Source organism: Rhynchophorus ferrugineus, unplaced genomic scaffold (genome assembly GCF_030347505.1).
Source record: "Rhynchophorus ferrugineus isolate W39M unplaced genomic scaffold, kcgeb_rfMv2 rfM6, whole genome shotgun sequence".
NCBI classification, from domain to species: Eukaryota; Metazoa; Arthropoda; class Insecta; order Coleoptera; family Curculionidae; genus Rhynchophorus; species Rhynchophorus ferrugineus.
In genome coordinates, this window is record NW_027472585.1 from 37502193 (window position 1) to 37517775 (window position 15583).

At 31.2% G+C, this 15583-nt stretch overlaps 1 protein-coding gene and 1 long non-coding RNA gene across 2 annotated transcripts; both read right to left on the bottom strand.

Annotated features, from left to right (window-relative positions):
- Nucleotides 1–291: 291 nt before the first annotated feature.
- Nucleotides 292–1839, bottom strand: LOC143199097 (fatty acid-binding protein, liver-type). The gene is made up of 4 exons (XM_076408846.1): nt 1679–1839; nt 627–790; nt 458–568; nt 292–392 (listed from the first exon to the last, which is right to left on the bottom strand). The coding sequence occupies exons 1-4, from the start codon at nt 1746–1748 to the stop codon at nt 339–341; spliced, it is 399 nt and encodes a 132-aa protein (XP_076264961.1). The 5' UTR covers nt 1749–1839; the 3' UTR covers nt 292–338.
- Nucleotides 1840–7396: 5557 nt separating this feature from the next.
- Nucleotides 7397–7734, bottom strand: LOC143199101 (uncharacterized). The gene is made up of 2 exons (XR_013006357.1): nt 7605–7734; nt 7397–7548 (listed from the first exon to the last, which is right to left on the bottom strand). It is a non-coding gene; the product is annotated as an uncharacterized LOC143199101 (long non-coding RNA).
- Nucleotides 7735–15583: the final 7849 nt, after the last annotated feature.

Here is a 15583-nt window from a genome sequence, read left to right on the forward strand (position 1 = left end):
TAGGCAAAAGATCTCCTTTATTGCGAACATTTCAGCTATAAGTATAGTTTAACTAGAAAGTAGACTAAGTTTATTTTGGTACCTGTGATGATGATGATTACTATAAAGTAGCAATTCTGGTACTTTAACAAGATTTGAAGAGATAATCTCCGAAATGTTAGGAACTTAAATTTTGTTTATTATAAGCCGCTATGTCCAATTTATTATTACGAGGATATAATACATTAGTATTTTTCAAATGCCTTTAAAAAATTTAAATTTTTAACAATTACACAAAATAAAATACATAAATAGATTAAAATATTTATTATGAAAATTAGAAACTTATCAAAATTATTTTACAGTCTTTTGTATTTAAATACACCTTTCACTCCCTTATAGTTTGTTCCTGTCTGGAAATCGAGAGAAATAAACATAAATTAGCAACATCGAACAATTTCAAATATTCTTATATTACCGAAACTAATCCATCATCGGTAAATTCGTAAACTTTATCCTCGAAAACGGCCTCATTATCTTGCAGAGACGTGTGGAAGGTGATGATGTTACCATCCCGCTTCAGAGTACTCTGGAGGAGAAAATTAATGAATAAAAACACAGTAATTATTTAAAAAGCATCAACAAACCTTGACTTTATGTTCTGTAGGAAGAGAATAAGCTTTTTCTTCGCCAAAAGTGAAAGTGGTTCCCTTATCTTTAATAGCAATCGTGATACTAGTGTCAGTTACATCGCTAATAACGACAGGGGTTTTACTTTTGAGTATCTTACTAATAAGCTCATCTGGAACATCTGGAAAATAGGTTTACCTCAATATAATTTTAAAAATTACTTATTACTTAATAACTTAAATAATGTTATTAGATAACTATAATAACAATATAATAAATATAACAATTTAGATATAAATCATGTACAATTTACGAGTTCATATCTATTATATGATATTTATATTTATAGGGCTATTAATCAATATCATTTATTGATTAATAACAATTGTGACAGTAATAATTGAAGGTTTTTAATATTTATTTAGATCCTATGTAATAGAAAAATTAATTGAGACCATAAAATATTGTGTTTTATCATTTCAAAACCTTCTTATAATTGTATTTTTATTTTTTATGAATTTCGGTGTCTCATAATCAGCCAACCAGATTATAAACGACAAATTCTATAGAATTAGAGCATTATAATTTTAATGAAAATAAATAATATATAATTTACGGGTTTATGTTTATTATACATTATTTATATTAATTAAGTTAGGAATCAATATCGACTATTGATTAATACAAGACCTGATAGTTATAATTGAAGGTTCTTAATATTTATTACGATCATATATTATAGAAAAATTAATTGATACCAGAAGATATTGTGTTTCATCATTTCAAAACCTTCTTATAATTGTAGTTTTATTTTTAATGGATTTCGGTGTCTCATAATAAGCCAACTTGATTAAAAACGACAAATTCTATAGAATTACAGCATTATAATCTTAGTGACAATAAATAATATATAATTTGCGAGTATATATTTCTTATATATTATTTATATTAATTAAGCTATGAATAAATATAAATTATTGATTAATATGAAACATGGTAGTTTATTTCGATCTAATATCATAGGAAAATTAAATGACACCATAATATAATTATAGCAATATAAACTTACTGAAAGCCTTTAAATACTCCGTGTAGTTTTCTTCTGACACTGGTTCATAAGTACCTTCGATTTGCACCATTTTTACAAGTTTTTCTGGCAAAACACACTTGAGATATCAAAGATGATGTAGTAGAATTTTCGACAGTTTCCGTTTATATACTGTACTGGCGGACGTTTATCAGTAACCTTTGACACGAAACCATAAGTAGAAATGCCGATAATAATATATGCACTTGTCACTTGTTTTATCGAGGTGCGACAACTATAAATAACATATCTATAATAAACTTTGTTTCGAATTGTAGATCTATTGGAGATCGAATCTCAAAGTTCAAGGTAAGTTACTAATGCTTAACTTGTCAATAATTGTATGCGTTTTTGTGTTATTAAAAAAGTTGAATAAATTAATATTAAAAAAATGATGAAACTACTTGCTAAAGTAAATCAGATATTTTGCGTTTCGTGAAACCTAACAGAAGGATTTATCAAGTTAATAGTTACTGCGATTACTTTATAACGATATTGGCAACTGCTTATCATCACCATCACTGTTGCCGTTAACTTTTTATTATTTTCTTTTCCGAACTCAATAATTTTTTAGTTCTAATATAATCATGTTTCTCACATAATAGAGTAAAGAGAATAATTTAAAAATGATGTTATGTTACTGAAAGTTATTTTAACAATATTTTCAATATAAGATAAGAAATATATATGACCTATAAAATTAATTAAAGGAATATATGTCTATGTATTAAGATATATTAAAATATAAGCAAACTCTCAAAAATTAACACCCATTAACATTTTATAAATTACATTTAACTAAATCTAATGTCCATTAAGTTTAAATAATCAACAATGTATGATAACGCTTAAATTACTACACCACTGAATATTATAACAATAAGTAATATTATTTTCAGAATTGTAAAAACTTTAGAGCATCAAATATAAGTATAGTCATTTCAAAATACCAGTGACATGAGTGTCAATATATGTCTCTCTAAAGATGTAAATTCGTTTTACAGTCAGATAATATTATCCTTGTCATTTTATTCTATTTAAAAAGAGATAGAATAGTATTAGTTTGAATAGTAAGAAGTTTGAACGTGGAACAGAATGAGCCTGTAAAAGTTGTCCGTTTGGCGAACGTCTGAAAATTCTTCAAAATATTATAACTACGGATTATAAACCGACAAAAGTTGTTTCAACACTTTGTTCTTATAAATTTGAAATAGCTGCGGTTTTTATTGAAAATTGCAAAATTTTGCGCATTGCCGCTGCCTGTATATTACTACGGACACGGTCACTAAAATATCTCAAAAAATAAAAAGCAATATAACCATAAATTCGCCGAAAAGAAACCGTCTTTATGTGAAGCAGGTGACGAATCAAGCTCAATCTTGGTATTTCAGAGGTCAAATATACGAAATGTATAAAACAGTAAGTAGTTTTTCAATCGAAACATAATTTAATACAATTATTACAGAGAAAATGGTTAGTCTGGGTAGTATCCACAAAGATCCAAAAGATATACAGCTAATTGAGAAATGTAGAACATCCGTTCATACATTGTTAGATAAAATTGAATTTAAGTGGTGTAAACATAACCCATAAAGAGGCTTAATGGAACTTCCAGAGATTGCTTTTAAAAGAATACTATTTTTAAAAATATATAACAAAAGCAAGGCAGAATTATATCAATTTATATATTTAAAAGAGTCATGAATATTTCAGAATGGTACATCGGGTTGCTCATGGCAAGATGGTAATAAATATAGTGTAAAGACAACAAAGGTTCATGGAAAAAGGTAAAGATTGGAATAACTATTGATTAAGTTTTATTATCCATAACATAATTCATCAAAGTGTGAAGTCTGGATTTATAGAAAGAGGCATTGTCGATAATAACACCTTCGATTTGTATGAGCCCGATCAGACACATTGAAGAATAAAATGACAAATGGTAGAATGTTGAGCACGTTTTTAATAGATTGGAAATAAACACCTTGGTTACTAACTTGACTAGTATTTCTGAAACTGAATGTGATTGAATAAAACGTTTATGTTAGTTTTGTTTGTTGTTTATTCAATGTTGACGATTACCAAGACAGGGTAATGAAAGACGAAACCACTAAAAAATACTTTAATTGTAGAGAATTGTATTATAGTGTGAAAGCTTTATGAGCATGTGTGTTATTCTTCAGAATATACATGCACGATTGATTAACATGTATAAGTAGAGAAATAACACTAACTCTTTTGCAGATATGGCAAATGCATTAAGGAGAATGTAGTGATTAATGTAAGTTTATCAAGAAATATGTATACATATAGCAACAAGACAAACTAAAGAGAAATATAGTAATATCATAATGACTGTACAAGGATACATTGCATCGAAATAAACAAAAACTAAGCTTAAAACATAAATATGCTCTGTAATAAAAGTAAAGTACATTACTCAGATATACAATTGTTAATTAAGTGCATAAGGCCTTTGGATGGTACCACTACATACAAGCACGTCTCTAGAATCCTACCGACACTAGTGTGGAAAAATGCTTAATGTATATATAATAAAACAACTATAACCTATAAATTATTGTGGCTGTAAAATTAATTGTACTTTTAAATTCTTCGATAATAAATGTATTTGATGTGCTATAATGTTAAAATAAATTATATTTAATATAATAGTTGTTCAATTATTTTATTTATATTAAAATTTTGTTATACGTTAGAGCCTAAATGTACTAAAACTCAGAATAGCTGCGGCAACATTACGACGTTTCCCGTGTCACTGCTGTTTTGAATTGACTGTATATATATGATATTTCTTTACCTTTATATAATAAACATAAATATGGAATAATAAATGACAAACATACAATCTATCCAAGTCGCAGTGAACTCAAGTCAGCCGAATTTAAGATGATAAAACGTCGCAATGTTGCCGCATTCAACTTTAACTTTTAGTTTATTTTAGCTTTTATATATTATAACATTGAAATGAAAATAAAATAATGAAACAAAAATGTTATAAAATATTATTTATTTTAGCATTATAGTTTTTTTTGCATTATCATTTATTTTAGCATACCGTTCACTGCTACATTGGATAGACTATATACATATTTGTATATTAAAACATGGAATATATGAATAAATTAATTTTGAAATATTTGACTTTCTCATGAATACAATAACGAACACAATCAGGGAATTTACAATTTTTACGATTTAGAAATCTATATTGCAGGAAGGTATTCGCAATTATTAAATAAACTATTGACTTTTCAAAATGTATAAATCGGTCTATAAACGATATACGAGGGGGAATAATTTTTCAACATAATCACCTCCATACCCTACACACTTTTGCCACCGATTTGAGAGCTTGAATATTCCTTCCTACTATTTATTACTACCTAATACTCATCTGCTTATTAATTGCTTTCAAATCATTTGTCTCCAAGTGGTTCTTTCATGGGCGCCAATAAAAAATTATCACAAGGTTACAAGTCAGTGCAATAAGGAGGGTGCTCGAGGGTTTCCAGTACATTTCTTCCAGTTTGTTCGGGTATTAATTTTTGTAAAACCAAGTTGATTATTGACACTTTCATAGCTGATACCCAATTCTGACGAGAGCTCTTCAATCCTTGACCGGTGATCACCTTCAATAAGCTTCTCTATTTTCGGTATACATGTTGTGATTCTCTTAGTATAACATTGAAAAATTTCTGGCCTACCACAGTAAAATATTTTTTTTTTGGCAAAATTAGTTTCTTTTATACAACATAATTCCCTTCAAGGGTGATACACTGATTATAGCGAGACTCCGACTTTTCAATACCATTTTAGTAATACTATTTGTCCCTTGTTTCAAAATAGGCCTCAGTTTCGTCGACTATCTCTTCATTCAAATCACCAGGCTACGATTTAAAAACAGGAGAATTACTGCAAAAACTACCGAGAAAGAGAATTATAAAACCCACCAACTTGATCAATACAGCATTTAGATTATAACATGTCCTAGACATTTGGAAGATGGCGGAAATTATAATGATCCCAAAACCTGGGAAGTCACCAAACGGAATAAAATCCTACAGACCTATATCACTGCTGCCAGTAATATCTAAGGTTTTTGATAAACTCCTGTTAAAAAGAATAAAACCTATCATAGAGAGAAAAAACCTAATACCAACACATCAGTTTGGGTTTATTAACAACCACTCAACATTAGACTAGGTCCACAGAATAACAGATGTTATTGAAAAAGCCCACGAAAATCAAAAAGTATGCTCAGCTATATTCTTAGATGTAGCACAAGCCTTCGATAAGGTTTAGTATGAAGGCCTTGTTCATAAACTACAGAAAATGATACCCAAACAACACACCAAACTACTAAAATCATACATTACAACCAGAAACTTTAAAGTAAAAAAAGAAGAAGCTTACTCTACAATAAAAGAAGCTAAAGCAGGTGTATCACAAGGAAGTGTACTGGAACCAATGCTTTATCTACTTTACACTTATGATATACCACAAATGGAGAATATTACGATGGCTACATTTGCTGATAATACTGCGATTATAGCTGTCGGAGACAATAGTGAAGAAACCTCACGAAAATTACAACAGGCAAGTGATAATATATATAAATCTGTGCATGGCACTTCACCTATAAACGGACCGTACAAGCACCCTTAATATTAAATAACACTATCATTCCATATAGCAGCAACGCTAAATATCTCGGAATGAATCTCGATGCAAAACATTGTAAGAAAAGAACTGGAATTGAAATATAGGAAAATTTACTGGCTAATTGGAAGAAAATCACAATTATCAGTACATAATAAATTGCTATTATATAAGCAAATATTGAAACCTATATGGACATACGGAGTTCAATTATAGGGATGTTCTGCAAAGAGTAACATAAATAAAATAAAAATTTTTCAGAACAAATTCCTGAGAGGTATTGTGGGTGCACCCAAATACTATTGGACTGATTACCTACATCGAGACCTTCAGATAGCCACAGTCAGTCAAGAAATCAAGAGAATTGCAAGGGGGCATGAGGAAAGACTCCATTCTCATACGAATACTGAAATATTGCAACTTTTGGATACCACCAGAACAGGACACAGACTCAAAAGAATCAAACCATCTGATCTTGTGTAGTGTTGTGTAGTGAGGTGCATATATTAAAAAATTCAGTAGTGACATGTATAAACATTATTTCACCAGAGACTGAGTTAGGGCCGATGGGTCCTCCTAGTTATATACCTAGATTTAAGTTAGCATAAAGACAAATTATAGGTTAGACGGAAACGACTAGTAACAATATATTAATTAAATAATAAAAATCTCTTCATTCGACGAAAATTTTTTCCCAGCGAGCATTCTTTTGAGATATGAGAACAGGAAATAGTAGCTGGGGGCCTGATCTGGAGAATACGGTAGATGAGGAAACAATTTGAAGTCCAATTCATAGATTTTTGCCATCGTTTTTACTGACTTGTGAAACGATGTATTGTCTTAGTGTTGTCGAGCGGTCCAATAACGCTATGTAATATTCGTTGATGATGGTCCTTCCTTTTTCAAGGTAGTCAATGAAAATTATTCCATGCGCATCCCAAAATACAGACACCATAACCTTGCAGCCGACCAGGGAATCACCCTTGAAGGGAATTATGTTGAATAAAAAAAAACTAATTATGCCACAAAAATGTGTTTTATTATGGTAGGCCAGGGACTTTTCAATTGACTTGTTATACTAAGAGAATCACAACATGAATACCCAAAAGAGAGAAGCTTACGTTATTTCGCAAACATAACCAATCCGAATGACAATCGGTAGCCTCGCTCTTTAATAAAAATTTAAATCAATCAATTAAATATAAATTTGCTCAGAGATACTTACTACGACAATTACATGTTGTTTGAGGAATATTCATTATGAAAATATTAACCGTTTAACTAATATATACAGTAAAATGCAGGGGCCAAAACACAACTCTAATATATTGTTACAGTTTCTCATTAAAAATTTGGGGCAACTTTACAAAAAAAATCATTAAAATTAAAATTTACTTTTTATAATAATGATTATAATAAGAGTTCCTTTTCACATTACTATACTGGTTAATACAATCTAAAAATATTATATTAAGTAATAGTTCCATTTGGAAGATTAAAAATACTAAAAATATAACTTCAAAATAAATACAATGCTATTTATCGTTATTTATTTCACGCGTATATATTTTTGTACAGCAGTGATTCCAAGATGACTCGTGCTAACCTATAAACCAATATAATTAAAATTAAAAAAAAAACAAGATCTTACGTCATACAGCCACTTCCGTCCTTTGTGAATTGGTACACTTTCTCCTCAAACACTCTAGGATCCTGCACATAACTCATTTTAAATACAGCCGTATTTCCATTACGAACAGCCAGCGCCTACAAGGTTATTGTAAAAATGACATTTTCTCAAAGCAAAGTTATTTTTCATCATTTTACATTTACTTGATGTCCAGTAACGATTTTTGCTATAAATTCCTGTCCGTAATTCCAATTTATGTTTTCACCACCTATAGTTACTGTGATTTTATCTTCTGTAGCATCGCTAATTCGTATTAACTTTTTGGCATCCAGGGTCTTTCGCGCAGTGACATCATCTAACATGCCTGAAACGCGTAAATTTAAAACATTATTATAATTATTCTTTAAATTAAACCATCCCTATTTAAGAAAGAATCATCATTAGGTAGCACATTCGGCTAAATCAATAGGAACATAAAAAATATAGTTATTTTATTTATTTTTAAGATATAATATAGTTAAAAAATTGATAAATATTTTGTAGGTATGTTCATCGGGTCGGTCGGTACGTGTAGCTATCGATTCGATTGTTTGTCCGAACACTCACTACTATTTTTGGAAGGAATTTGCACGAGAACTAAAAACACTGATTGAAGAAGTACTCGTTTATTGCCATATTAAACGATACATGTGGTCGACGGGAGAATTGACCGGATACTAGGTTACGGTGAAGGAAGTACGGTAGCGCTGTGGAAGTGGTACTGTTACAAGGGGGTGGAGAAAAGAAAAGAGAGTAAGACGTCGTCGTGGTAGTCTTTTGTAGCCGGAAACTGCATGGTACCAATTCACCGGCTTTGCAAACCTTTGAACTTGCTGTAGGTGAATGCGTGGTGGCCTAAAGGGTCGTAGCGGTCGCTACAATTTTTAACTTAAAGCGCCATCTCTGAACTGGTCAATTTAGTTCTCAATTTAGTTTAGTTCAAAATTTAATTTTTTTGTCAGTGAAAGATAACTTTCACTTTGTCAACTCAAACTCTCAAAGAACTTGCAGGCATATTAGATGAACTGAGCTTTCAAACTTTGAGGCAACAGTCTCAACACCGAGGTTTTATTGCTTTGTTAGGCAAAGAAAAAAGAGTTTCCTGTGGAGTTTTGCGACAGGCGAAGAAAATTAGAAAGGTTAGTTCAGAAGAGACTTCTAATTTCACACTAACTTAACCGAACATGGGGCTAAAGTTTTGCTGTACCTATGGTGAGCCGAACAAAAGGCAGATGCAGATTATTACAGATGTCCACCGATGTCAATTCAGCAAACTGAAAAACTAATTGTTGCAGAAAAGATCAGAAATAGCAATTAACGTTGTATATACACTGCTGCAATTTGAATGGGAAGTTCTATCACACTCAGAGTTCTCACCAGACATAATGCAAGAACAAATATATAGTATTGTTAATATCAGACTTATTATATTAATTTATAATATAATTAAAAATAAATGGGCTACTGAAACTAATTAATAAAATAAATGTTATCAACAAATGTTAAATAATAAAATACAGTAGTACACACGTAGTACATATAGTATTAGTACATCTAATAGACACCATCCCCAGTTGACAATAACAATAATCCAAGGATCCTAATGGTTATAAAATATAATGAAATTAATATATAGGAATAATAAAAAGCAAATTATATAGTAATAATAATAATTATAAAAAGTTGTCTCATCAAAAAACTTTAGGTAATTTAGATACTCTTTATAACATTCTTCGCTTAATCGAAAAGCACCATTAAAATCAACCATTTTTTATACCGAAATTGATAGATTTTTCTCTTCAAAAATACACGATCCCAAAATTATTATTTAAACACAGTTAGTCTTTTCCTTGCAGACTAGACAAGAGCTCGATTTTCAATAGCGAAAATCGCGACCTGATCCCTTATATATGAAAACAGGTTTACTTGAGAAGGCGTCGTGGAGAAAATTGATACATGTCCAATTTTTTATATTCTACAAAATATTTTAATATTTATTAGTCTACGTCAGTAATTAATTTTAAAATAAATAATATTATTTAACTAAATATTATTCAACACTACGTTTCTATATACGCGTGTCATAATAATTTGTATTAAAAATTATTAAAATTGAGTTTTTACTTGTCTTGTCTCTCAATTCGCACTCTGACTGAAAGTTAATTAGTTCTAAAATTTCAAACTGTGCTATTTTGTTAAATAAAGTACAATTATACATCTAACAGATATATTTTGTTTAAAAACTAATTGTGAATAAATACAGGCGATGCAAATATGAAAAATCCACCACAATTTAAAGAAAATTTTATATCCTCGAAGTGTCTTACCCCATTATTGGATATTCGGCTATATAAACGACTCGAAACATTTGAACATTTGAGATTTTCCCATTCAATAAAATATTCGGAGCAATGCAATAATGTAGAATAGAAAGCTTATGAATAAACATTACTTTTTAAATTACAAAGGCGATAATTAATATTTTAGTAGATATAAGAGCTCGAATTTAAAAATGTAGAAGCTTTACGAAATATTGACGTCACTGAGCGTTTCCTAACCACAATTTGTAAACGCCCGAACTATCTGGAGCTTGCAACTGTTGCTACAAACAATTATTAGTTTTGGGCTTCCCACAGTACAACAAAATGGAACATGGATAAGTGATAAGGTATAACCTTTTAATATACAATGAATGTATTGCTATTGAAGTATAATATAATAGGTCACACATATTAATATCTACAAATCTACACTAGCTGAGTGTCTACAAAACAATAACAAAATCCATTGCAAGCTACGGAATCGAAATGTCGATCGAAAACATGCTCAATATCTTTGAAAGAAAAGTATCCAGATAGATAATGGGGCCAATTAGGGACAATAACATCTGGAGAATTAGATCAAATCAAGAATTATATAATCTGTTTAAAGAACTCCCACTCTCAGATTTCATCAGACTACAATAGTTACAATGGATAGTGCATGTGACAAGAATGAAATTAGATAGTCGATATAGAGAAAAAGGTTAGTAGGAAGACCCGGGAACCGATGGGAAGATGAAACTCAGGAAGATGCACGCAAGCTTCTGGGTACACTCGATACCTAAGGAGAGTGGTAGGAAATAAGACAGCTATGGGGTAGAAGATAAAGGCTGGCCCACTTTGGGCTGTAGCGCTATGAGAAGAAGAAGAAGAAGAAAAAGATGTCTAATGATAAATTTTGCAGAAGTACTTGATATAGTATATTACACCACAAGGGCCGAAAGTCGAATTTTCACTTCGCCTCGGGAATCATGACGAGCAGTGCCGAGATTTCAGCTTTTGGCCCGTGTGGTGTACACGATTTTTTTTTCATAGCCGGTTGAAAGTACGTTATTAATTTAACTTTAAATTTTGATGAGGATATTTTTGATGCCTGCCCCCGACATCAATAGACTTCTTCGGCAATGTATCTATGTTTATTATCAATCGCGCTTCTTCAAAATTTCATATAACATCTTCCTCGTCCGTGGATTCATTAGATGATAACGTATTGTTCATTTTTTCTAGATTATTGAATCGAGTGACGATAAAACAACATTGATGATTATTGTTAAGGTTAGAGGCAGCAACGTTAATGACAGAGGTAAACAATTCGATGTAGCGACACAATAAATAGTCCCTAGTTACGAGTATAAATACGTATAAGAAATCATATCCTCCCGCCGTTATAGCAGATGTACTTCTCACAGGGGGTAAATGTTTAACTTTCTTCCCTGTTATTAGGGACGAAAGTACATACTTTCGACCGAGGTATGAAAAAAAGCATTATATATGCATTTGCCTTTATAAATTAGCATCAAATGTATATAGTTTTATTTGTGTTCATCTTAACATTGTCATCATAACATTGTTGAGTAGCCGGGTTTTGAGTGATCGATAGAAATTTTGGGCAAGACTGGATATTTTCAAGGATAGTATATCTTTTAGTCAGTCACCCCGCTAAGTTCATCAATAATTGGTAAAAAAGAAGAATCTACAATATAAACAATTCAGCTGTACAAATATAAAATTTTCGGGGCATAAATGTTTCTAACAATGTATTGGTAACAACGTAAATCATTATTCGGGGTAATGATCTATTATTTCAGTAGTTTCCATGACGCAATCTTTCCGTCATAACGCACGTCAAACGCTTGTAAAAAGCAGGGGAGATTAATAAACATGAATATAGCTGAATGACCTCAGAGATGATCGTTGGTTGATTGAATTCACGTAACAGCAAAGATTAATACTAGTGATTGCCATCACGCCATTTTTTAAAACCGGTATATTCGGTACTAACCTAAGACAAATTTCAACATTTCCGTGAGTTGAATAGATTGTAGGCATACATTTACATTATTAGCAAACTTGGTTGACGCAATTGTCAAGTCGAGTCAACAAGTACTTTTTTTAATGTATTTATTACATTGTTACTAGTCGTTGCCGACTAATCTACAATTTGGCTTTACAATAACTTAAGGTACATATTTAGGAGGACCCACCGGCTCTATCTTAGTCATAGAGAAATAGAGATTCAACTTCATGGGAAATTTTGGGGAAATGTTTCGCGACGTCCAACATCTAGATGTTGCTACTTTTAACTTATTACTTGCTTTAGTCGGTACGCTGTAAGGCCCGCGGGATCTGATTGGCTCACTTCATTTCTATGATACGTTTGTTATTTATTTATTTTGAACGCCATTTTCAGTATGGCTGATATAAGAAATAGTGCCTTTAGAGATTAAATCATTAGTTCATTAGCATATATATATATATATACATATATATATATATATATATATATATATATATATATATATATACATATATATATATATGTAGGTAGCACAAAAGGTAAAGTGAATTATCGGTCTAGGAAGTATTTGTCTGTCATTAAAAAATGATTGATAATGTTATAAATCCCAAAACGGATTGGTTTAAGTATCAAAGAAAATGTACAATCGTTACAGTATGTTTTGTTGTTGTAAGTTGGGGTAAATTTATTCATATACGTAAATATCAAATATTTATTTTTTTAAATTTAGAGATTAATCCCCTTGCCAAAGAAACTATGCAAATGTCTACATAATTTTCTTCTTAGATCAATAACTGCAGCTCCAATAAAATAATAGGTCCTGAATGCAAATCTATTAAACGATATCGTAAGAAAAAATTTGTTAAAGTGTCATCAATTTAATAACTTGTGGGGTTCATTTCATTAAATAAAAAAAATTCAAACAAATATATTCAGGAATACACATCCTCGGCCAGTGTGTTTTAGAAATCAATTGAAGCGTTGAACAATAGTTAATTTTTTTCATCTCATTGGCCTTTAGGAAGTTGTATGGAGGATGAACCTGAGAGCTTTAGATAATTTACATCCTATACTAACCGCGGATGACTTTATAACTTCAATTCCAGATGTTCCTATATGAATAAAGGAGTCAAGATAATATCTTATGCCCCAGAAAATTGTTTTACTATACTGTCAGTAGGTCCCTTTATTTTAAACTCCTTTATTTTATCTCGCGATATTGCCACATCGATAATGTAACTTATTTTTGTCAAATATCTGTCAATCAAAAAATATAAATTTAAAATATGCTATATACTTTTTATATCCGGAAAGCGCATAGTACCAATCATCTGCTGCAAATCAAATGCTGCGAAACCTACCTCCATGTAGTGAAGCTTCTTGAGGAGACTTGCAATTACGGAATCAATCGCCCAGGGACTGCTTGTGAATGGGGATCCATCCTTAACTAACCGGGTATGACTCTATAACTTCAATTCCTATTCCAATTATGGGTAAACCCACAATGGATCTCTAATATATTAAACTGATGGCACTAAACAACTATGGAAAGGGGAAACATTGAAGAAGTATATATAGTTATTTATTTATTTTTACAGAACCAATCAAATGTCTTCACAGCGAAATGTTTTTTACAGGTGCCTATAATGTAGATTTAAATTGGCCAATCGAATTACTTGAATAGCCCATAAAATACCATCTGGATGTTGGGCAAAGCAAAACTTTTCACCAGATATCTTTATTGAGTTGACTCTCTATTACTCTATGATATTAGTCTCTGGTGTAATAAAGTTTATGTATTAGCACTTCTGTCTTTCCATTAAATTCACCTCACTACACTACACTATACAATATCAAAGAGTTTTATTCATTTGACTTGAAAACTAATTTTATTTGCTTATATTTTCTCAATATTTTTTTTTTCTTAAAACACAGAGAAAGACAAATCCCTTTCAAGGAAATCATAAATCATTCCCAATATCCTAAGATTACCTTATTCCATATGGTACCATATTTTAGACTTAGCAACAGACATAATTAACATCAATAGCAACATTATTAATTAATTAATTACTTCCCTAGTATCTGGAAAGTAGCTAAAATATTAATGATTCTTAACCAGGAGAAATACCAGAAGATGTGACCTCCTACCGACCTATAAGTTTATTGCCGATAATCTCGAAAATTTTCGAGAAATTATATATAAAAAAGCTAAACTATAAAATAGAAAAAAGAAAAATTTTTCCAGAACATCAGTTTGGCTTTCGCAATAAGCATGGGACTATAGAACAAGTGCATAGACTTGTAAACAAAATAAACACTGACCTAAATGCCAAACGTTATTGTTCGGCTGCTTTTCTAGACATATCTCATAGGCTTTTGACGAACTATGGCATACGGGCTTGCAGGTTAAACTAAAGAAACTTCTCCCTCATCCGGACTATCAGTTACTAAAATCGTATCTCACTGATAGACATTTTATTGTAAATCAAGGCGATGAACATACCGGGTCTAGTACTATATCTTCTGTATACGGCTGATCTGCCAACCACAGAAATAACTACTGTGGCAACATATGCAGACGACACAGCAATTTTAGCATCCCATGAAGATCTAGTCACAGCATCAATAAACCTACAAACCTACCTGGAGCAAACACAATTATGGTTGAAGACATGGCGCATTAAGGCAATGAAACAAAATCCACGCATATAACGTTTACCCTGCGTAGAAGAACATGTCCACCAGTGAATATCAATCATCGTATATAACATGCTCCCAAGCAGAGCATGTTAAATATCTTGGTATGCACATAGATCGACGCATAAACTGGAAGAAGCACATACTCTCTAAACGGAAACAACTTGGACTAAAATTATTTCAAATGTATTGGCTCATCGGGCGCAAATCCAAGTTATCATTAGGTAACAAGATATTGCTGTATGAGTCTATACTCAAGCCCATTTGGGCATATGGAATCCAGCTATGGGGTACCGCTAGCAAATCTATTATATCCATCATTCAACGCTTCCAAAATAAGGTGTTGCGTGCTATTGTTGATGCTCCGTACTATATTTCAAATAAAGTGATACAAGTGTGTGAAGTACTTCGAAAGAATATCAGTGCATCCCAATGTACTCGCTAATCAGCTAAATATGCGACGTGATAGTGAAGTGCGTAGACTAAAACGTTTAACA

Excerpts from the sequence above, each read along its gene's own strand:
- LOC143199097 (XM_076408846.1), bottom strand. The coding sequence starts at position 1,748 with ATGGTGCAAATCGAAGGTACTTATGAACCAGTGTCAGAAGAAAACTAC. Across the intron at positions 791-1,678 it reads GGAGTATTTAAAGGCTTTCA|ATGTTCCAGATGAGCTTATT; the intron begins GTAAGTTTATAT and ends CCTATTTTCCAG. Across the intron at positions 393-457 it reads CCGATGATGGATTAGTTTCG|ACAGGAACAAACTATAAGGG; the intron begins GTAATATAAGAA and ends CTCGATTTCCAG.